This window comes from Juglans microcarpa x Juglans regia, chromosome 4D (assembly GCF_004785595.1).
Source record: "Juglans microcarpa x Juglans regia isolate MS1-56 chromosome 4D, Jm3101_v1.0, whole genome shotgun sequence".
Classification (NCBI taxonomy): domain Eukaryota; kingdom Viridiplantae; phylum Streptophyta; class Magnoliopsida; order Fagales; family Juglandaceae; genus Juglans; species Juglans microcarpa x Juglans regia.
In genome coordinates, this window is record NC_054600.1 from 24,640,452 (window position 1) to 24,664,230 (window position 23,779).

Consider the following 23,779-nt stretch of genomic DNA (forward strand, 5'->3'; position numbering starts at 1 on the left):
CACATTTTGAATTATGGAAATGGTATAAGCCAGATTTGAGATATTATAAAGTTTGGAGTTATTTGACATTTGTAAGCCTAACAAATCTTCAAAGACCCAAATTGAAAGTTCGAACTACCACTTGCATCTTCTTGAATATGCAAAAAATAGCACAGTCTATATAATTTTTTTATATTTGAAAATAAAGTAATTTTTTAATCAATTAATGCAATTTTTCATAAAGCTTTTAAATCCAAAAATATCGGGGGTCAAGAATCTAGACAATTTTTTTTTCTTGAAACTAGTTCTTTTACTCCTTAACAAAATCATGAAAATTTTGAATTAAGAATGAGTGTAAGAGCTAGAATTGAAAAATATTTTGGTCCCAACTATTATATTTATAATATTGAGAAAAATCTAAATATTTTAGAAGAGGGTTTAGCATCGTCTGATTCTGTATTTTGGAAATGAGTTGAGAAGTGTGAATGATGAGATGAATTCACTAATTTCTAATCAAACTTGGGAATTAGTTGAATTATTGCTTGATTGTAAAACCATAGGGTGTAAATGGGTCTTTAGAAAGAAACTTAGACCGGATGGAACAGCTGAAAAAATCAATGTTAGGTTTGTTGCAAAAAGTTTTAAACAAAAACCCGACCTTTATTTTTTTGACACTTTTTCATCAGTCACAAGAATAATATTCATTAGATTATTGATTTTCGTTGAAGGAATCTATAATTAAAAATTCACCAAATGGATGTTAAAACAAATTTTTTTAAATGGGGACCTCGATGAAAAAATTTATATGGATCAACCTGAAGGCTTTGTAGAGCTTGGCCAATAAAACAAAGTGTGTAAGTTGACAAAATCTCTATATGGTTTAGAAAAGACCCCTAAACAGTGACATGAAAGATTTGATACTTGCATGATTGAGGATGGCTACAAGCCTATAAGCCAAACGAGAGTGATAAATGTACTTATTATAAATCTTGGGATAATTTTCATGTTATTATTAGCCTATTTGTGAACGATTTTATTAACGTTTCATACTATATATTGGAAGTTTAAAAAACAAATAATTATTGCTAACTCAACTTTGGAAGTTAAGCTTATAACTTTGGCTTGAGCAAGTGAGGAAGCAAACTAATTGAGAGATTTATTACATGAAATTCCTTTGTGGAAAAACCAATTACACCCATATTAATTCATAGTGATAGCATTGCTACTATTGATAGAATACAAAATCGCTATTACTATGGTAAATCCAGACTAATAAGAAGAAAACACAATAATGTGAGATCATATTTGAGTAGTAGTGTCATTAACATCGATTATGTGAAATTATGTGATAATCTAGCAGATCCACTGACCAAGACATTGATAATAGAAAGTGTATGAAATACATCGAGTGGAATGAGATTAAAGTCCATACAATCATGAATCACATATGAGGATTCCCAATCTAGAGATCAGAGATCCTAAGAACTGAGTTCAATAGGAAAAACGAATAATTTGGTGGTCGTAAGAAATATACTATATATTTTATTTGATGGTTTTTTCATTCCTATGGTGTAAGTACATTCATCCTACAATGATTGAGAGGATGCATTTTTTAAAATCTCTTAATGAAAATATGTAACTCTTATGAGTAGGGTGTTGAAGTTACTTGACAGATTTCATCTATGTGAGTGTGGGAGTGGAGTCACTTCCTATGAGGATTGGACTTGTTCTCAAATACACTCGTGAAATCGAAATTAGCACAAGGTCGTAAAGTGGTTGTTAATAAAGCTCATGTCAACACCTGAATTGTTATGTGTGAGCATTAATTTTTTATTTCCTTTTAGTTTTCATAATTTAAGTCTAAGATTACTACTAATTCTTGAGTAAAAGTTATTGTTTCACCGTTTGGATAATAAAAGTGTTTCATTTCATCTTATCTTATTTTATCATTACAACTTTCACAAATTTTCACACAAAATATAATAAACAATTCAATTTTTTCAATTCTTAAAATAATAATAATATTAAAAAATAATATTCTAAGAAAAAGAAAAAGTAATAAAAAAATAAAATGCTCATTTTGCAGTTACAGATGAAATTCTTTTGATCTTTTACGCTTTATTTAGTTTAAGTTTGGATAATGAGTTGAGACGAGATAAATTGAGATGAAAGTTGGATAAAATATTATTTTTTAATATTATTATTATTTTAAAATTTAAAAAAGTTGACTTGTTTATTATATTTTGTATAAAAATTTGTAAAGATTGTAAAAATGATACAAGATGAGATGGATTCGAGCCTAATTGGCATGTTAAATATGACGAATTGTAAAATTCTTGATTGAATTATCTTAAGTAGAGTATTTTATTTTCCTTTTAAAAAAAAAAAAAAAACTTTGTGCATATCAATATTTTAAGAGTGTGGCTATATATCAACCGCACTCTCCGCACACTTCACATGCAAATTTTTTTTTTTTTGTTTTAAACGCAGCACAGGGTGTGCTGCAGCCTGTGCTGCGGCTGCAGCACACTGTAGGCTGCAATAAATATTTTTTTATATTTTAATAATTCATCACATATTATTTATATGACATAATTAAATTTATAAATTTTAAATTTTAAATTATTATATGATCTAAATCATTCGAGACATGATTCGTAAAATTCTGACAAAATTAATTTGTCAGAGGGATACTTTCAGACGCAACTTAGAAAAATAATTATGATTTTCAGGTTTAACATAAAATTTTCCCTAAAAAAATAGATTGGATTGATCCTGCTTCGCGACCACACAGAAAATACCGATTTATTCCTAATTGCCCGTCAATTTCTCAAAATACCAAAACTTACCCTAAACTCGTACATCCTAGTCGTTTCCGGTACAGTTGCTGCTCCAACAATGGCGTCTCTAACAGCCACCGGATTGCCTAAAATCCCAACGTCTTCCCCCAAATTCCCATCCAAAACCCATCAATACCCACAATTCATATCTCTGAAAGAAGCCCAACGAGCCTCTCAAAGGAGGCTCTTTTCCAAAACTGCCATAAGGGCCTCGAATCCAAGTGCTCCCGCTGGCTCTTCGCCGGGACTGTACTCTGCCCAGAAATTCGAGCTCACCGCTCGAAACGTGGACTCTGTTCTCGAGGACGTTCGGCCCTATCTCATTGCAGATGGTGGAAACGTCGACGTTGTGTCTGTCGAAGATGGCATCGTATCTCTCAAACTCCAAGGTGCCTCGCCTCTTCTTGTTTTTTCTTTTGCATGTATTTTGACTTTATAATTTGATGGGCTGTTTCTATTGATTGTCTTCGTCTTGAATGACATAGTTTTGTTCCTTTTGATTTTTGGGTAGTGAGTGTTTTTAGTTCGTTCTGTCGAAGCTTGTCTAAGAAACTTCGATGGAGTTAATTTAGTGTGACCAAAATATGGGCTCGGTAGCAATTAGTGTGACCAAGGTTAAGACCCTTATGAAAGATCACAAGCAGCAGTTTTGTCTCCATGTTTCATGAATTCATCGTTTGTCTGTTTGATTCATTTCGTGTCATAAAAGGCCGAGTCAAATAGAAATGAACACGTTATTAGTGAGAGGAAGCATGACCACAGGCTTGTGATTTTGGTTAGCTCAATGTGGTTGTAATGGATGCAGCGGGTCATTGGTACTACTACTCAACAAAATATAATGGAAGTCCCATTACGTCATGATTGGGTTTATTATCTATAGGCAATACGATTTAAGAATTTTGGTCTGTGGTTTATTTCTTTCGTCAATCATTTTGACGTGAAATATGTTATTTCCAAGCTGCTAGTTTGCTCAAAGATCAGATCGTCCAGACGTTTGTCTTTAGAGGATCAATAAGTGTTTAGCCTTTTTAGAAAAATATATCTCTTTCTTTAATAATTAGGATAGCATTTACAAATGGCATCACCAGTTTTGGGAGTTGGTTCCTGCCTCCTGGACACACACGAACTGCATTTTTGGCACAGTAGATACCATCTAACTCTGATTGATTCATGCGAGTCATTTGGAAAGACAGGATAACACTACAGAACTTGAATTGTGAAGTTTTCTTGCTGGAAAATATATGATAAGAAAATATATAATTCTTATTTTATTTTATTTTTATTTTTTGTATCACAGACCTATAATTGTATTAAACCCATGTGACTTTCGTGGCATTGAGTTAATGTGCAGGAGCATGTGGGAGCTGTCCTAGTTCCACAACTACTATGAAGATGGGGATCGAACGGGTACTGAAGGAAAAGTTTGGCGATGCAGTGAAGGACATTCGGCAAGTATATGATGAGGAAGTTGGGGGACAACTGTTGAGGTAACTTATATACCGACATTAGCTGATAAGGAATAAAAGACATGAGTTGAATTCCATCGATGATGACATTTCTAGATCTGAAACTGCAGGCGGTAAATGGTCATCTTGACGTATTGAGACCAGCCATTAAGAACTATGGTGGCAGCGTGGAAGTATTGTCTGTTGAAGGAGGGGATTGCCTCGTAAAGTATGTGGGGCCTGAATCCATTGGAACAGGAATTAAAGCAGCAATTAAAGAGAAGTTCCCGGATGTTGTGAATGTTGTGTTCACTGGCTAGGTTGCTCACAACCTTAGAAGCTCAGCTAATTAGTTATTAGTTATAGGCATTTTCCATTGGGTCCATGATCACTTTGTTAGACATAGTTAAGCTTCAATCTCTGAAGCTAACTGGTCCAGGAATTGCATTATATATGATCACATTCAGTGCATGCAATGACATGAATGTTGGTGTCTTGTATCTTTTATTGTATGTCACCATAATTACAGGCTTACAGTGCACATTACAAGATTTCCTTTCTTAATAGACGAGGTTTTGTCATATATAAAAGACTATGAATAAATGTTGTTGTGAATTCCCTCTCCCCTTTTAGCCTTAGAACTGGATTTATTGTCCCAATTGGTGTTTTTGGGTTTTTAGATGTCTGTAAATTTACAGAGAAATATTGTTTGTAAATCTTTTTGCTCCTTATTGTGCGCCTTGGAAAGCTCTAATTTATATACGACTGTTAGAAAGCTTTAAATCTCTCTCTCTCTCTCTCTTTTTTAAAGTAGATTCTTTTTGGTAGATGGTAGATCAATTCAATTTTGTTATAAGCTAGATAATAATCACATCAAAGGCGCAAGTCACGGGAAAGTCCCTACAAAACATGTTTCTATGGGCAGACTTCTTGTCTGCATCAGCAGTAATACTTGATTTCAACCAGCAAGATAAATTGATGAAAAATATTGTGCATACTTTGGTGCTGATATGATCTTCTTAATGATCTATTAGCGATTTGATCAGTGTAAAAAGGCTTGATTAAAAGACGGTTACCAATTTAAATTTCAAACAAACCATAGGGGGACTATTTTTGTATTTGACCCTATTATTTTTGCTTTCAAAGTGTCCAAAAATCCAACAAACTTCGCCTGAAAAGTTTTTATATGATAGCGACGCGCCTTTTGAGTTGTATTGTTAAGCATCGTTTGAATAACAGAAATATTTTTGGGTTAGAGAAGTGCCACGCACTCATTTTTAAAAACAAGTAGATCTATTATTAAAAAATTATTATTTTTATATAAATATCATATTTATTCACTTTTTTCAAAAGAAATATACGATACTTGCTCACTTCGTGACTATAAATATAATTTCTCTAATCTGAAATCAGATTAAGCTTTTAAACAAGTTCGAGAGGGTGGTGGAGGACAGACTGAACATTCACAACAGCGAAAAGGTTGAAAAAGTCGCTCAGGAACTCCAATTACCCAAATGTTTGCGAGAAGACGACCATTTAACGTTAACATGCATAGTTTGTAAGAGGGGCTGAAAAATCCAAGCACTGGCAGATTTACTCCAAGTTGAGTGTTTTTAAATAGTTTTTTAATAGTGAATCCCACTCTTTTTCAAAATGATTACACGACGTTTATACACTTCACAATTATATGTAGAATTACTCTTATTTAAATTGACAGGGAAGAGAACACTGTTACATCACATGGGAATCATGGGATAGACACTTCTTTTTATATACAAAAACTCACCATCCGGCATCCACAAAGATCTCTTGTTTCTCCAACTTGCTAAAAGCATTGTGGCATAAACTCAACTAAATTACGATGATGCACGAACTAAAATTTTCCTACAAGGACATGAGTTGGTCATGCGTTAGTGCTTCAACTTTCTGCTTCTCAACAAAATTCCTTCAGCACCTACAGAAAGGCTTCTGCAACCAAAGCTTCCTCCAGCCCAAATTCTGTACCCTACAATAAACCTTTCACATGTATTCTACATTCTACTTCGTCGAAAGTTCATTTGCTTCTTCACTTATAGATCTGTTGCCTTCATTTTTCTAGGCCTTTTAGACTGAGCTGGAGATGATGGAGCTTCTGATGGCCTTCCAGTGGCCTTGAAGGTACACAATTACAAAGAAAGATTAAAATACAATAAGCAAGAATTGGGGATGAAAACAAAAAATCATTGGACGATATGAAGCAGACAAATGCGTACCTTCCGATTCTGGTCCCGTTTGCCAACCCTTTCCCCTGAAATCGCAATTAAATACATAATAAATATTACTATAACACTCACTTGTCTCAATGTGGAAACGAAAAACCATGCAGCTGAGCATTTATACATAATGCAAAGTATGGAAATGTCTAATATTTTACCCGCAAAACTCATGTCTGGAACAAATGTCCGATCCTGATCCCCAACACGGTGTGAATGGTGTTAGAATTCTAGAATCACAAGCTCAAGATACAGAAACCAACCAATACGAGAAAGGAAGAAAAAAACAGATTACTACCTTAGGTGTGCCGGGTGTATCAGCGTGCGAACCATCACGAAAAGATGAACCTTCAGCCTCCTTATATTGCAACTGAAAATTGAACATTCAAGTGATTAAATCCAAGGAACCCAACAATTGGGGAGAAGTAAACACTTTTATACTATCATACTTTTATTTCCGCAACAACACTGCCACGTCTATATTAGGATGGTAAATTACTAAACATTATTCATTCCTACACATTATTGTGGAATGAGAAAATCCATAACCCAAAACATGTAAAATCTCCTCTCTCTCTCTCTCTCTCTCACTCTCACACACGTGCGCGCACGCACACTCACTTTTTATTTTTTATTCTTTACTTTTGGGGGGAGGAGAGATGGTTTCAAAGTTTAATTGGGCATAGAACTTTAACAATCTAAGCACTAAAAGTCAACCAGAGGAATAAAAACTAAATAGGGAGAATGAGAAGACAATTAGACGAGGTCAAGAAAGGAAATGTTAAAAATGAAAAGAATTCAACGTGTAGTAATACCTGCTTCTGAAGATTAAGTAGAGTCAGTATTTCTCTTCTCAATTCAAGATGCTCTGCACAAACGGCTTTGGTTGGAACTCTAGGTTTTAGATTGACCTGGTAAAGATAGGACAACTTTTGATACACCTTTTGGTGATTTAAATAGAAAACAGAAAGATAAAAGGAAAAACTGTTCGTAGAGCAAAATCACTACTTAGCAACTCAAGAAACATCTAATTATTGAAAATATTCTGGTTAATGAAAGATATAGTATGGTAAGGTTTTAGCTAACTTAAAAAGAGCTGCAGGAAATTATAAAGCAAGAGTACAAAATTGTCTTTGTATGTTTTTTGGTCTTTATAATTATCAAGAAAAATGTTATTAATCTTATTTCTCATTTTCAGAATTGTTCTCTAAAAGAGTATAAAGGGGGAGTGGGGTGAAACAAAGGAATTCAGGTTGAAGGATGGTAAAACAATCATAGATAAAATCTTAATCTAACCACCCCTCGGTATTATACAATCTGCCAATATATAATACTACAAAGAAAAAGGTATACATACAGCACCAACGACTCGGGGAGCAGAAACAAACCCCAAGTTCTTGTAAAGTTTGCTCCACTCGCTTTATAGTCCGAAGTCCAGCAGATGAGCTTGCAGCTTGCACCATTTGGTCAAGTGCATACGTTCTCAGATATACACAGAGCTGAAAAATTCTCGGTCAGTTGGACAATTTTTTTAATGACAGATACAGTTGCCAACAGACTCGAGGTGGACAAACTTGTGTAAACAGCATTAAAAAGTGAGGAGACATCCAGCTCAAAATCTTACTTCAATAAAAATTAAAAAGGAAAAGAAAAGCAAAGTACAACCAATTACTCATATAAAAATCAGAAACAAAGTTTAATTTCAGAAGTCCATAATAACTTAGAGACGACCTTTATTGCCAAGATTACGTGCATAAATACCAACACACAGATAAAGAGAGCGCATAACTGACAAACAGACTATTAATTTACCATACAAAGAGAAGCCAGAATAGAGGCATTGTCTGCCGTTGAAGTTGAAGGTGCAACTGCTGCAGTGGGAAGCTGAACATTGGATAAAGGTGATACAGTATCACCCGGAATAACAGCCCTCTCAGCACTTTCTGGACCAGCATTTAATGGGACAGACAATTCAAACTCTTTGCCTCCCTGAAAAGCAGAAAACCAAATAATAAACTAACCTGTAGAGCACATGGGCATGCACCACAAGGACAGGTGCAAATACAAGAACACAGACCTTCTTTTACATTATTACAATATCACAAAACATGATAGCTATAACCCTCTAACAAGAGATCCATTAACAACTATTCACAACACTTTGATTAATAAAAACGACAAAGGTGATTAAGCAATCGGACTCTATATCCCATTCAGATTTTTACTAGTAATAAAAAATCTTATCAAGGAAAATTCTACTTGTAACACTTTTGAAGTATAGCAGCCATGTAACACCAATGACGTAGCAGACAATCAATCCAATCATTTTTTTATGGTTGATGTGACAGAATATCAGTGACTTCAACGATGTTATGTGGGTAGTACACTCGGGGTGTTACGAGTAGCAAGACTTTTATTAATAAATGTAAAAAGCTTAACCCGAGTATACATGAAGAATACAAGAGGAACACCTAGTTAGAAATTGAAAAAGAGAGAATAAAATCATAAAAACTCAGCTCATTACAGGCATGGAAACTGCCCAAAGGAATAAAGTATTGAAAAAAAAGTTTCAAGCTCTTCCATCGTCTGCAGTTTTACCAGCAGAAGTACAAGTGATGGTCCCAACAACAAGAAAAACATGTAGAATCTGGTTAAAAGGTAGAAACTAGAATGCTTACGACATCTAGTTGAACACAAATAAAAGTTTCATCTATGTAAACTTACAATTATTCAGTAACATATTCGCTAAAATATTTCAATCTTAGTAATGATCAACTAACTAATTTCATAAGTGATATAGTTCCTGATAAAACAAAAAAGAAAAATTGAAGCATTTTGGTTGGACAGGCTTTAAATGAAAAGGCATGCGGTCTGAATGGAGGCAATGAATGTACCCATTGAAATACTCTTTAGCAGCATAGATGCATAAAGCTCTCTACTTCTAACCCAATATGGGAGCTTCCGGTTTTAATGTAATAGACCACTTATGAGAAAACAAGTGCAACAACCAGGGTTAATGGCAAATTAAATGTAATCTGGGTAAACATTTCTATTGTACTTGAAAAGAATTTTTTTGAAAAGTATTTTACTTGGAAAATATAATCTGGGTAAACATGTCTCCTCTTTCATCCATAGCAGTGGAAGTTACCAGCTACCAAAAATAGACATAGTAGCACATCTAATTCAATGCTTTACCCTTGCAACCATCCGTGACTCTGTTATTCTTTTTGCTTCTGCAAGAACCTGTGGAAAGGCGCAGTGAACAACCAACAAACAAGTTATTAAACAATTCGATCTCAGAACTGCAAATAGGAGATTTAGAAATGCATATAAAGGTTTAGACCTCAGTATCTTTTCGCTCTTGCTGTTTAGTTTGAGAGAGGACCATAGATAATGCTCGCTTGCGTTCTGTCTCTTGCGAAACATTGTAAGGTTCCTATATCAAGGAGGAATCAGATTCTGAAACAGAACAATGCTCTGATATAACGGACCTTTTAAGTAACAATATACAGTCCAGAAAAGGGAATAAAAACTTTAGATTGACATATAAACCCTCGTTAGATTTTTGTGCATATATTGCAGTAATAAAGCTATCACACCTTAACAAGAGGGTGGCCAGAAATGTCACCAGGAGATGGAGCTCTAGCACTCAATATAGCTCGAGCCACTGCACACAGAGAATACCATAATCATCAAGAAAAACAGTCAAGAATGTGCTGAAAGTAAAATAGTATAATGTCTCCCAGATGTATAAATAGATTACTCAAGCATAAATTAGAAACATTAAATCAGCAGCACCAAATTTAAACAAACAGAGCGCGATCAGTACTACTGTAATAACGATCTTTCAATTCCTCCACAGTCCAAGATGATGGGAACCTGTCAACTATCACAATAAAGGGGAGGTCAAACCGTTGGCACAACTCAAACAACTGATCTGTCTCCTCCTTGGTCCACACCTGACAAAGATTAAATATGACATGCGAATTTAGGTACTAGATCCAAAACATGATGCTGCTATAAATCCTATGATGCAGAAAATATGTATTGATACCTAGCCACAACTCAATAAGAGGCACAACCAAGATGAGAATTCAAACAAAAATATTCAAAAAGTTAGGTTGGAATCATTAAATCAAAATAGACTGTAACGCCCCGATCCCGGAGGTCCGGAGAGTTAGCTCTTAATACCTAATATCAATTCCAATACCACAACTATAGAATCCAGAAAGCTCAATAAAATATTAATTCATTTACTCAATCCAAATATCCATGATCCTTCACCGAAATAACAAAGAAAATTTCAATAAAATAAATTAGAAACTCCCCAAAAACTCGAAAATATCCTTAGCCCAACACATCAAAATATCTGAAAATAATCAATTTACTAACTATGACTTTCAAATAAGTACTTGTACCCTCGAACACTTATTCCCCTACGATCATCACATCTTGCTAAAACTTCGTACTCTTGTTCTCCAGCTAAACCATCAAAATCATATGAAAAATGTTTGGAGATAAAGAGTGAGTTATCAACAACTCAGTAAGCAGATAACATATACTAGTGTGTAAACATGAGCATTTACAGAGTTCAGAATGCAGACCAAAATACTTTCTTTCAGAATGCAAAACAAAACATTTTTCTTTCAAAATGCAGAATTAGAATATTATGAAAAATATCAGAGCGAAAGTTCAAAAAAATTCATAATCAAAATCCTTTTGGCATAGCATAAACTGAAACATCACATTTTATCTTATCATATCAGAACATATACTCTGTTTAACCCCCGTGGTAGGGTTGTGCAAACCCCGGCGGCCAACCGAGTAGAAACAAAATGTGAATCTTCCCCTTATTATTTTAGGAGCCCCGAGTGTGCACACAGGAAAGACCACGCAGAAAATCACTTTACTTCCAAAATGGATGAACCGGAAACAGAAAAATTGATACCAACCCGAACAGAGGCCACAATTTTACACTCGTGGTAAGGTCAGAACGGAACAGAAACAGAAACAGAATGTTATGCCAGATGCTTTCAAAAATCACATCATATCATATCAGAGTACAAAACATCTTCAGAATAGAACATAATCATATCACAAAATCATAATTTATACACAATTTCATATTCGCTCTTTTTTGCACAGTTTAGAAACAAAATGCTAAAATAGCTCATTTCTACACCAGTTATGCCAGAAAATACTTTATTTTTAAACAGAATCTCATGAGTAATGCAGAACAAATAACTGAGGTAGTTCATATTTCTTTTCATAACCAAACGTGCATATTTTTCAAAAATCAATTTCAGCTCATTTTATTTTTATGCAAAGTCTAGCATAAGAACTCCGCTTACCTGAACTTTTTAGCTTTTTCAGAATTTTCCCACAACAGTGCTGAACGAATATTAACCGTGACCTATAAAATAATTACGTAATTTCCATAAACATCCGAAATTAACACCTTTTTCAATACTCAAACCTTAAAAGCTAAGTAACCTATTTCCGAAAAATCTAAATTTCTCGTAACCCTAAAATATCATCAAATCTGAAATACATCAATTTTCACTCAATTTTTCCGACCAAGACATAAACTCTAAATTCTTAAGACTTTAATACCACTGCAATTTAAAAACCTTACTATTTTATGTCAAACAAACATTTTGGACTATTTTAAAGTAGGTCAAAAGCCCACTAAAAAAAATCCAATATTTTTCTACAAAAAGATTAGGCTCAACGTACCCACTAAAATATAGCTTTAAAAAATCCTCATGCTTTGGTTTAAAAATATGAGGGCACAATTGTAATTTCATGACCTAACCTTCCCTATCCAAGCTATACGTAATATGCAAAAGTGCCTTCTAAAGAAATTTTGAATCTTACCATAAGGGAAACCGTGCGACAGAGGCATTGCAATCCACAGGAGGGAGCTGCTTGTGACAGCAAACTGGGTGGTGCAGCGAAGATGCTGTCGAGTTGGATGGCTGGGCACGAGAGAGAGTGAGAGAAACCTCATGTAGAAAGAGAGAGGGGCGAAGAGAGAGCTCGACGTGAGAGAGAACGGAAACTCACCATGAGGCAGCGAGGCATGCGACGGTCTGGTGGTTGGGCGTCGACCAGGTAGCTTCCGAAGGTGGAGGCTTGTCCTCCCGCATCTTTTGATGGCAGTGGCGTCGAAGTGGAGGGGGCTGACGACGTGGCTCGCGGTGGTGATGCTTCCCCTGTTTCGACGTGCAAAAATAGAGCCCTCCATGTCCAAAGCTTATCGGTGGCTAGGTACAGAGGTGCAAGGTAGAGCAGCGGGCTATCACGGTGGTTTTCACGTTTGTCGTGGCTGTGGGTGGTTCCTACAGCAGCATTGCTTCCAGTGGAGATTTGCAGTGGTGATGCAAAGGAGCTTGTTGAGAACGTACGGATGGAGGCTACGACTGTTCTTGTGCAGGGGTTTACGTTTGCGTGGCCTGGGCAGTGCTATCCTTCTGTGGTGCAAGGGGTGGTGGACGGTCATGCGAGGGTGCAGAGATGACTACGTGAAGCGACCGTGTGTGGTTGTGCTAGCAGGTGTTGGGAGGCAGCGATGAGGAGAAGGTTGAAGAGGGCAGCAACGGTGTTTCGGCAGTTTCCTCATGCATGAGATGATAAGTGCATATATATATATATATATATATATATATATATATAAAAGGGCGGTATGAAACCCTAGAGAAGGGAAGGGGAGACGTGCATGAAGTGGGGTCAGAGAGAAAAATCTCATGGTTTTGGGCTTTTTGGTCCATTTCAAAAAAGTGGGCTCATGACTGGTAGTGAATAAAAAATAAATGGGCTCTTCCTTAAATTTTCTCAGCCCATAAAATATTACTTGAAAATTTTCAACTGGGCTTTTCACATACTTAACCCAAAATATGTAAAACAAAATAGACTTGGCGCAAGGCCCGGGTGTTACATGGACTATATCTGACAGATACTGAAGTTAAACACTGCAATTTCAGCACAATACTGTGAGCAACAGCATGACATTCACAATGAAGGCTTAAATTATAATGTTTTGATTTATATACCTGTTTTTCTTCTTAATGAAGAGAATCTTGCAATTGAGTAGAGAAAATAAAATTAACAGATGAAATCTTAAATTGATACCTACAGGATCAGTCAAGTACTTCTCATACTCCTCATCCGTGTATTTGACAATATCAATAGACTACACAACATCACATAATCTAAAAAATTCAGTTATATGAAAAGAATAGGTTTAATGGAGCATGTTTAGAAGAAAAACCAACGAACCAAAAAAAAAAAAGAAAGAAGAAAGATGAATTAGAGTAAATGTCCTTTAAAATAGTTGCACAAAGATGAAAGCAGATGTGAATATACCTTGTTGCACTTGGCAAAGGAATAGTCACCCGTTGGCGGAATACCATTTACAACTCAGACCTGCAATGTAAAACAGAAGTTAAAACAACCTTAATGCTCCCTGAATAACAATGCAGTAATGTTCAGTAGAGAGACAATGATCCTGACATACAATAACCTACCCAGTGATAAAGCTGCAAATTATCCTTTCGAGCAGAATTTGTAAAAGGAAGCCACTGCCAAGTGATCTGGAGCCAGAATCTCAAATTACTTAGAGCCCGCATCCCATAAAATTAACTGACAAACATAAAGTCATAGACACGTGCATGTTATAACAAAATATAAAATAATAGCACAGAACCTACATGCAATTATTTTTGGGTAGGTATAGAACCTACAGGTAATTGAGTGGGAAAGATAGCAAAGCCATAACAATTGAGAAATATTCTTGTATATTTTTTTTATAAGTGTTCTTGTATATTTTTTATAAGAACATTCCTGTATATCTATCTTCACTTAGTATAGAACCTATAGGCAATTCTTGAACTTCTCTTCTTCCCCATATTTCTCAATTTAAAATATTATACAGCACTGACCTAGTTATGCATACAAACTGAACAAACATGATATGAAAAAATTCATTCAATCCGAGTGACAACTAACAACTGGAAATCAAAACTGTGATAACTCCAGTTTTCATATCACCTCCATGAGTTGCTCTAGCAAACCTCAACTCTTGGTCGAAGTTTGACAGTAACAACAAAAAAAGTAGAATATCTAAAATCCAGTATCAAAAATTAGCCATTCAACAATGTGGCACATAAAAACCCAACTCTTTTTTTTTTTTTTTTAATTTTTTAATTTTAATTTGTAATCAGAGTATTTTATTCATAAAAGTAGGCAAAACACAAGTATACAGGGAGTATACGTGGGAAATACCTAACTAGAGTTTACAACTGATAGTAAAAAGTCATGGACACTTAGTCCGTTACAAACAATGGCCCTCACCCATGAGAACAATGTTTTAAAGAAAAAGACTTTCAGCTCCTCCGCTGTCTTCTCGCAGTTTTCGAAGCTTCTATCATTTCGTTCCCACCATATACACCAACACATGCAAATAGGGACCATTTTCCAGATTGCTGCGACTTGTAAATTCCCTTGGAGACCTCTCCAGCTAGCTAGAAAATCCACCAATCTAAAAGGCATGACCCACGATACTTAATAAAGAACTCATAAAAACCCAACTCCTATTAATAAAGAAATCAACTTCACGAAAAAACCGATTCAAACTCATTCCCAACACAATCTCTCTTACATACTTAACACCTCTATACAAATATTTAAGAAATTGAAAACATGCGAGCAAATTAAAGACCTTCTCGTCCGGCGGAGGCCGTTTCTTCAGTTGAGACGCATCTGTAGCCGGCATAAGGGGCGCCAAACCACCCGTTAGCGCATACACCTGCAACCCCGAAAGAAAGTTAGCTAAATTCACAAACATTACACGAACAGAAACAAAATTCACACATACATTTGCACATATATATAGGGTTATTCATTTAAACGAACATGTATATCATTACTCATATATATATATATATATATATATATACCTCGCGTGAAATGCCATCGGGTTTTCGCTGAGAGTCCTTCTGGGGTCTGGGTTTTCTCTCTTGGGGTACTGAGTTCTTTGGTATGCCCAGAATGTCCTTGGCATCCATTTGCCAAGAAAATCCCCAAAGGGTTACGTTTGACATTCAGGAAAAGTTTTGAATTCGCAGATAATTCGATCTCAAAGCAAATCAAGAACAAGAACTACGTTTTCATTTTAGCACGGGAGTCTTTTATTTCTGATCCCAAAGGCTTGGATTGGGAGATTATGGTTTTGGCTCGAATCAACTAGGGCTTGTGTAAAACGAGCGCGAAAGCTTGGAGCAGGGAGATGAACTGGAACAGGGGCTTGCTTAGATCACGTGCGGGGGCCTTTCTCTGAACTGAAACGGCGTCGTTAGAAGATGCCGTCGTTGATTCGCAGACATGTTCTGGGCTTGGGCCCTATTTGTGTCGGGTTCACACAGATTGCAGCCCAACCTTTTTTGCCCCCTTTCATGGTTGTCTTATAACCTTTTCACCTTCCCTTCAAAAAGCCTCTCGTACTTAGCTAGTCCAAACTAATATCGTTCCCCAGAATTAATTTCTTATATATGTACTGTTATTTAGTTGTAGATATAAAATTATTATGCTAAATATGACAGATCTTAGCTTTTTTTTTTAACCATCTCTAACTCGAATATTCAAGTATCAAAATAATACAACTATATATAATATATATATATATATATATATATACACACACACACACATATGTAGTGAATCAATGCCGATTCATGATTAACATGAATTAGTTTATTCCTTTATTGCCAGTTTGAAGCTACAGAACAGATAATAAACATCAACAATATTATGTCATTTGTAATGAAAGAGATTTTCAAACTTAAGATCCGGCTCGCATAGACCGGAAAATATTAATGATGATCATTCATGCATTAACCACAATATATGCATGCATTAACCCAACTCTCTCTCTCTCTCACGTAAGTTCACAAGATGGGGATGCGTTTTGGTAGGAGTTGAAATGATCAGGTGCCTCAAAGTCATGTGGCCCTAGTCCTCCCATCATTAATAATGTTATTGATCAGCAACGGGTTAAGTACATGAATTTGTTAAGCATCAAGATATATATAATAGTATATATATATAGCACATGACATGAATTGTCCCCATCTTTTCCACAAGTCATAATTTCCATCTTTTTTTTTTATAACATTTACACACTTAATGAACACTGAGCCGGGGAGCAAATTCCCTGCAAAGAGGGTCGAAATGTTTTTAAAGATAATGCTCTCTCTTGAAAAAAGGGCATACAGGAAATGACACTCTTATCATAACTTCCCAATCATCTCACCAATATCCTCAACATGTTTTTCGAGCCCAGTCAATCACCAAACAATCGGTACCATCTTTTTACAACCTTACCCCACATACTATTTATCTGCTTAAATTAAGTTGACGAGTCTTTTCGATATTGTTGTCACAACAAATCTTGGTCCCTCTGGTGGGGTTGCGCCGGGATTAACTCAACTGCCGACGTTTTCGTTTATAAAATTATTAATTAGTGTTTGATTTGATTACCCTAATCACAACTTTATTTCTTTTCTCTCCATGTGTGTCGGCACGTTATGAACTAAAATGGCAGATCCTTGTCAAGTCCAAATGACCAAGATTTTTCAATGTTCTTCGCTTTTACTTACACCTGGACCCTAAATGTCATGTCCAACAGTACTACTAGCTAGTACTGTGATACTGATCATAATCATCAAAACACTTATTCATTAGGAGTTGATTTATATAATGACTAGATCCAAGAATGCGATATTATAGTCCTTTTTTTTTTTTTTTTTTTCTTCTTTCTTTTTGGGTTTCTTAAGTGGCCGGTCTGTGTGGTCAGAGAGACAGAGACCTTGTCTATTTTGTTTATACAAGCTCGATCGGCTCTGAGAGTACTATTGATGCTGGCCTTCGTTTTTTTTTTTTTTCCCTGCCTTTTAGTTTATTAGTGTATATAGGGGTTATTATAGATTGAGACTTGGCAGCGAACCGATCCCAACTCTGATAATTTTTTGGGCTCTACGCATGAAGGCCCGAATGTGCAGAACCTATTCGATCGCATTTAACGTCTAGATGATCAGATAGCACTATTCTTTCATACAATGCCAGTTTTTTAATGACAGCTTGTTCTAGGGTACTATATGAGCATTTCGTGATCATCGACACTCGATCTAGGGCTAAAATGTGACAACTATATATATGCCTATGTGAAACTTGAAAGAAACATTTTCGGAAACAACGCGCGGTTCATATGATCATCTCACTGCACATTTACGTCAAAGACAAGAAGAAGAAGACTTTGGCAGTGATTCGGATCGAGGTTGCATACTTATATAATATTCTTTTCATTTCAACTTAAATAGATATCTAGTATCTTATACACACACACATACATATATATATATATATATATATATATGGGGTAAAACACGAGAACATGACACAAAATATATAACTTATCTCCCACAATAATAATAATATTAATATATATTCAGTCAAATATGGAAGCTGCTAGCCGTTTTAGGTTTTGAATAACTTAATATAATTTTGTCTTGAAAACAGGATCCGACGTTCTAATTACGACACCATGATGACAGTGTAAGTTAATTTGATGCAGCTAGCTAGCGTATGTACTATTGATGTCTGCATTGTTGATCTCTACTCAACTGTCCACTTGCGGATTGTCATGACCTGATTAGTGGTAATCGAGTTGTTTGTATTATTTAAAATCATGATCAGGTTATCTTTGATCTTGATCTCCAGCACAATGTTGGATGGGAGAGCGGGCTTTGGTGGTCGTAATTGATTGAACAAGTCAAAATGATTAGTACTTAGCGCAGGAATATTAATAATGACATTCTACTGACTCAAAGTGGATTATATATAACCTGAAAACGAAAGATAGATGGATGGATGGATGGCAGCTGCTTAAATATTATTCCTTCCAAGCTGATCATGTTGACTGTCGTCAAAGATGATGAGAAGGATCGAGGGGATGAATATATATTTTATCACTCCAAGTCTAAATGTCTTGTTGCCGACCATGGGAGTTGTTATACTCGTTGTAATAAGCCACAACAGCAAGGCCCCAAGGTCGCACCACTGCAAAAGCTAGCGTACGTACTTTTGATATATTAGTTATAGGTAAAGTCATGTATAATTTATCATAGATTAATATTTCACATTAATCCATTGATCATGTGCACTTTTGTTTCTGAATTTGGTGATCTTCTCTGTCACCTCTCGTCATCATGTGTTTTCGATCGTGGATTAGTGATGATCGATCGATTCAGTAACAAGCTGACCGGACGTACGTAAGATCATATGCAATATGCATGCATGGTGTTTTGCATGTATGAAGTTAATTAATTAGGTCTTATATATGCATGTATGATATCGGTTCAGTCGACACATGGCTAGCTAGCTATCTAGCTAGTTGGCTACACAACGCGGGTACTTAATTAAGGTTAATTCTTTATAATTTCTTTCTCAATTTTAAGGTCTAAAATGATATGAACACTAGGCATATATATATATATATATATATATATATATATATATATATATATATCTTTAAAAAAGTAATTGAGTATTTAATGTTGTCTAAAAAAATTATAAATACTGTAGAATTTATTTCTCTTTTAAGAGATCATCTCGATCCTGGCAGTTTATCTTTTCTCCCCTCTCAAATATTTTCCTAATTAACTTGATAATTAATCATCACAAGCATATGCTCGAAAACTCATACCAATAGTATTAATTAAAAATATTTTAATTTTGTGGTTTTTGTCCTGTTGTGACTGTCTGAACCTGCTTATCTTATTTCTTTAACCATCTTGCATTGTTATCCTTCTTTGTAATTATTCCGTCTTGAGAATTATTATAATATTTCGTGACTGATTTTTTTAATATTAAAAGAACAACTCATGCTTACAATCCTTTTTCTTTTGTGATTTGTTGTGTTTCACAATACATTATATTCCAGACAAGTCTATATAATTAAGAACTTTGGGGGTTTCCCCAAAATGATAAAAATATGTTGTGCGCATAAAATCTGAAAAAAATAAAACTAAACATATTTAACGATCTTCCTTTCAAATGTACGATCGATCTTGAGATCATGCACTCTATCTTAAGTTAATCTGTGATATTGGCATAAATTAACTAGGCTATTAATCTTATTGTAGATCAACGAAGCATGCATGCACGCTACATATATACATGAATTATATATAAGCTTTAATTATTTGTGAGTAAATACATCATTTAAATTGTAAGATCAAACCAATTTAAAAAAATCCAAAATACATATTTTTCATATTCTTATGCGAGCTTTCACAATATTACTTATGTAATATTTAGAGTGTGTATATATATATATGTGTGTGTGTGTGTGTATAATGTAAATAGATCAATTAATGTCTACTCATGAGAAATGTTCATATAAGTAATTACGTGGATCGAGTATGACATTTTGGCTACATATAATTGTATTATTTTGAATGTATTAATTTGTCCATCGGATAATAATATAATAGCTTACTTATTTTAAATTAATGTTAATTTAAAATGATTGCATGCCCATAGGCATAATTAATTGGGCCATATATATCACTAACAACCAGCAAGCAGTACTAGCAATATTTTCATTATTATTGTAAATATCTTCAATTAGTTATTATCACATCCTCATCGATCATTATCATTATCGTGCCAATATATCATGCATATATATATATATACAAATGATTAATTATCATCCACGCTGCATGTCCCCAGAATATATATTTTTCTTGTCATCGATCATCCGGCGCGTGCATGCCCCAGATAGGGCTGTTTTCCTCTCTGTTACTTTTTTAAGAATATAAGCCTATTCTGCTTCAACTTTTCTAACTGGCCAGGGGACATAATATATATATATATATATATATATATATATATATATATATATATATATATAGAAACTTCACCAGTTAAAGTTTCGACAAACAAGACTTCACACTCAACATCTATATATATATATAATCAGTGACCAGTCTGCGATCAAAATCAATTATTAGAGCACGCAGCTTAATTAATTCATGCTCATGATATATCATGATGCAGTACTACTACTAAATCATGTTAAAAAACTGTTTAATTTGTCTAATCGGTATAAATCCCTGATCAAGGGCACTAAATATATATTATTTGCTGATATTAGCGTTAATATATATTATTATGGCACAGTACCCTTAATTAATTCCAACTTTGGTACAAATTATTATAATTATATATATGATCCACCCATTACAAAAAAATTACTTATTTGTAGTCAGTTATTTCTTTAAAAAATGATTATTTCATATTAAATTAAATAAGTCAGTTTTTGTCGCAAATAGTTATTATCATCACAAATAATTCATCACAAATATTCATTTTTCTTATAATAACCTATGTATGCATGCATGTTTACTTAGTACTACATTATATATAATTAATCATTGTACGTCGTCGTGTATATATATATATATATATATAGCCACAACCTACGAAAGAAAGCTTGACAAATTTACAGATATTAATAGATATATAGAGAGTACGTAGTACGTAGGCCTGCCATTATATATAGCAAGTAATTAATTAATTAATGGAGTGGTTAACATGAAAACTTCATCAAAATATTTCCTTCATTTCGCCGCTGGTTTGACAAACCAGTCCCATTTTTCTTATTAAAAAGAAAAAAAAAACTGCATTAATTCCATCCTTATAAATTAGTAGGTCGTGGCCGTACGTACGTACCGCGTGTAGCCCTTTACTTGATTAATGCGCAAATATACTTAATGGTATTTTCGTGCTGCATGTCCATTATAAAAATAAAAAAGGAAAAATTAAACAGAGATCAAAAGGTTAATTAATATATACTAGCAGTGTGCGTGCATGCAGGCACGTGCGCCGGGTATATATCTTAATTAATATATGTCTGCTGTAACTCATGTAAGACTTTAAGGTCATGTAAATTAGAAGACGTACGTGTGAAAAGCTAGCTTGCATGTTTTCTTGCTTACAAAAAAAGAAAAGTTAATTTGTTTTACTTTGGCTGCGTGCTGTTCGTTCTCTGTCTCTGTTCCCTTCTTAATTTAGAATTTATAAGCATACATTAATGAGTTAATTAATTCTCTTCTCTCCCCCCTTTACATAGGCAAACTTACATAATTAATTTATATCCTAATTAATTAATTAGGCAGCTACTAGCTGGGTACGTACGTACGTATCAGCTTTCAATTTTTTAAATTATATATTAATGAGTATCAATAATGCATACATTAATGTTTATTTATATATTTAAATAAATAAATGGGAGTTGTGCCAATGAGTGACACAAGTGGGGTAATATTAAATTTGAATCTTTCAATATAAAATTAAATATTATTAATGATATCACGTCAGCGCCCATGCATATATAGTACTGACGATTAGGGCTCGAAAGGGTGCCACATGGAGGCAGAGAGGAAGAAATGATATTGAGAATCTACAGCTCCTTTTGTCATACAATATATGAAAGCAAATGCATGGCTCTTCTCAATTTAATTTCCTTATAACTCCTTAATTTGTCCGGTCTCCATGTTTTGGGGCTAGCCGACCTCCTTCAACATCTTCATCAATTTAAGATTAGTACGAGTCATGTTAATTAATTAATTTCAAGGGAATGATCAAAACCCTTAATTTATAGCTAGCTAGGCTGCTTCAACAAGCATTACCTATATATAATAATACTCTTATATAATGCATGTGCGTGTGACATGCATTAATTCTAATTGGTGAAGATATCTTCTTCTAATCATGCAGCTAGCCTAATAATTTTATTGTGTTTCTGGCCATTGGATACATGAGTTCTCTAATAATTGAAGATCAATGATCATTCTCTGAATTTTTAAGTTTAATTTTGAACCACTCATATTTATAATCACGATATTCTAACATCTAAAGTTTTTTTTCTTAATTTTCAATGAGAAATGCTTTAGCTACAAAAAATATTCCATAAAAATATATCTACAAACTGATGTGATTTGATACAGTACGTTAAATTGTAAAACTATTTTTATTATAAAGTAGGTTTGGCAATTTTTTTTTTAAAATTAAATTTTCTTTCTCTTTTTGGCGTCTATGAATTATGCGAAAACAGTACTACTAGTTGGGGAATCTAATTAAAGGCAATCACTGTGTCATGGGATGGGCTTGGATTAAAAAACACTCATCTAATTAAGCACCCAATAACTATATATATATACGTGTTGTCTTTAAATTGGGCGACCAACTTCAATTAATAATTTCGAGCAAAACGAGGATTAAAAAAAGTGCAATATTTAATAATAAAATGGTGATCATAATTAACTAATTCCGGCCAATAACTTGCAAAATTGTCCATCGAACTATCTGATAAACTGCATGGTCCCAAACTAAGAAAAATATAGTGAATGGATCGATGCCCTGCTCAGACCTTTTTCCCAATGCATTGGTATATAAGACTAGTGTAAATAAAAAGAAAAGAAAAAACCGAGGTACCTAGCTGCTAGCTATAATTCAGCTTGGTTCATTATATCGATCTCAAATGATCTCTTTGACAAGGGTCCTCCTACGTATAATTATTCCCTTGGCCACGGCGATAGTAGCTAGGAATTAGGAAACACTATAAGAAAAATATTGCTTATTTCATGTTACCAGTTATTTATTATGAAAATAACAATTTTATATTAAAATAAGTCAATTGTCGTTACAAATAATAATTTTCATCGCAAATAACTTATTACAAATATTCGTTTTTTTTTAGTAATAGGTGGTCGGGTTAATTATGTATAATTTATCAAATCAATGAGAAAAAAAGACCAACAACTTCAGACTTTTTAATTCTTTTATCAATTAGCTAGTGAGCTAGCTAGCCAAAATACAATATTTTATTTTCTTGTCGCTAAGCTAGCTATTGCATGCTTGTATATGCAAAAAAAGCATAGAGCTTTTGGACTTTTATAAGGAATGATCAGCTTATCATCCCCTTCGATCTCTCTCCCTCTCTCACTCTCTCTAAGGAGAGTGTGTATATATATATATATATAAGTCTCTTTTACATATGCATGATCATGATCATGAGAGAAATTTCTGGGGGAGAAATAATTACGATCCAATTATCGTGAGAATACCAACACTCTTTGCAAGCATAATTACTATCGGGAAATGATGAAAACTTAAAATTCAACATATTCATGAATATTAG

At 34.3% G+C, this 23,779-nt stretch overlaps 1 protein-coding gene and 1 pseudogene across 1 annotated transcript; one reads left to right on the forward strand and one right to left on the reverse strand.

The window, feature by feature from the left end:
* Window positions 1-2,767: 2,767 nt before the first annotated feature.
* Window positions 2,768-4,992, forward strand: LOC121260513 (nifU-like protein 1, chloroplastic). Its single transcript, XM_041162422.1, is given in 4 exon segments — window positions 2,768-3,208; window positions 4,171-4,287; window positions 4,290-4,306; window positions 4,396-4,992. Coding segments are annotated over 4 exon segments (654 nt in total). The 5' UTR covers window positions 2,768-2,877; the 3' UTR covers window positions 4,585-4,992.
* A 955-nt stretch (window positions 4,993-5,947) lies between these two features.
* On the reverse strand, window positions 5,948-15,753 carry LOC121260514 (annotated as a pseudogene).
* Window positions 15,754-23,779: the final 8,026 nt, after the last annotated feature.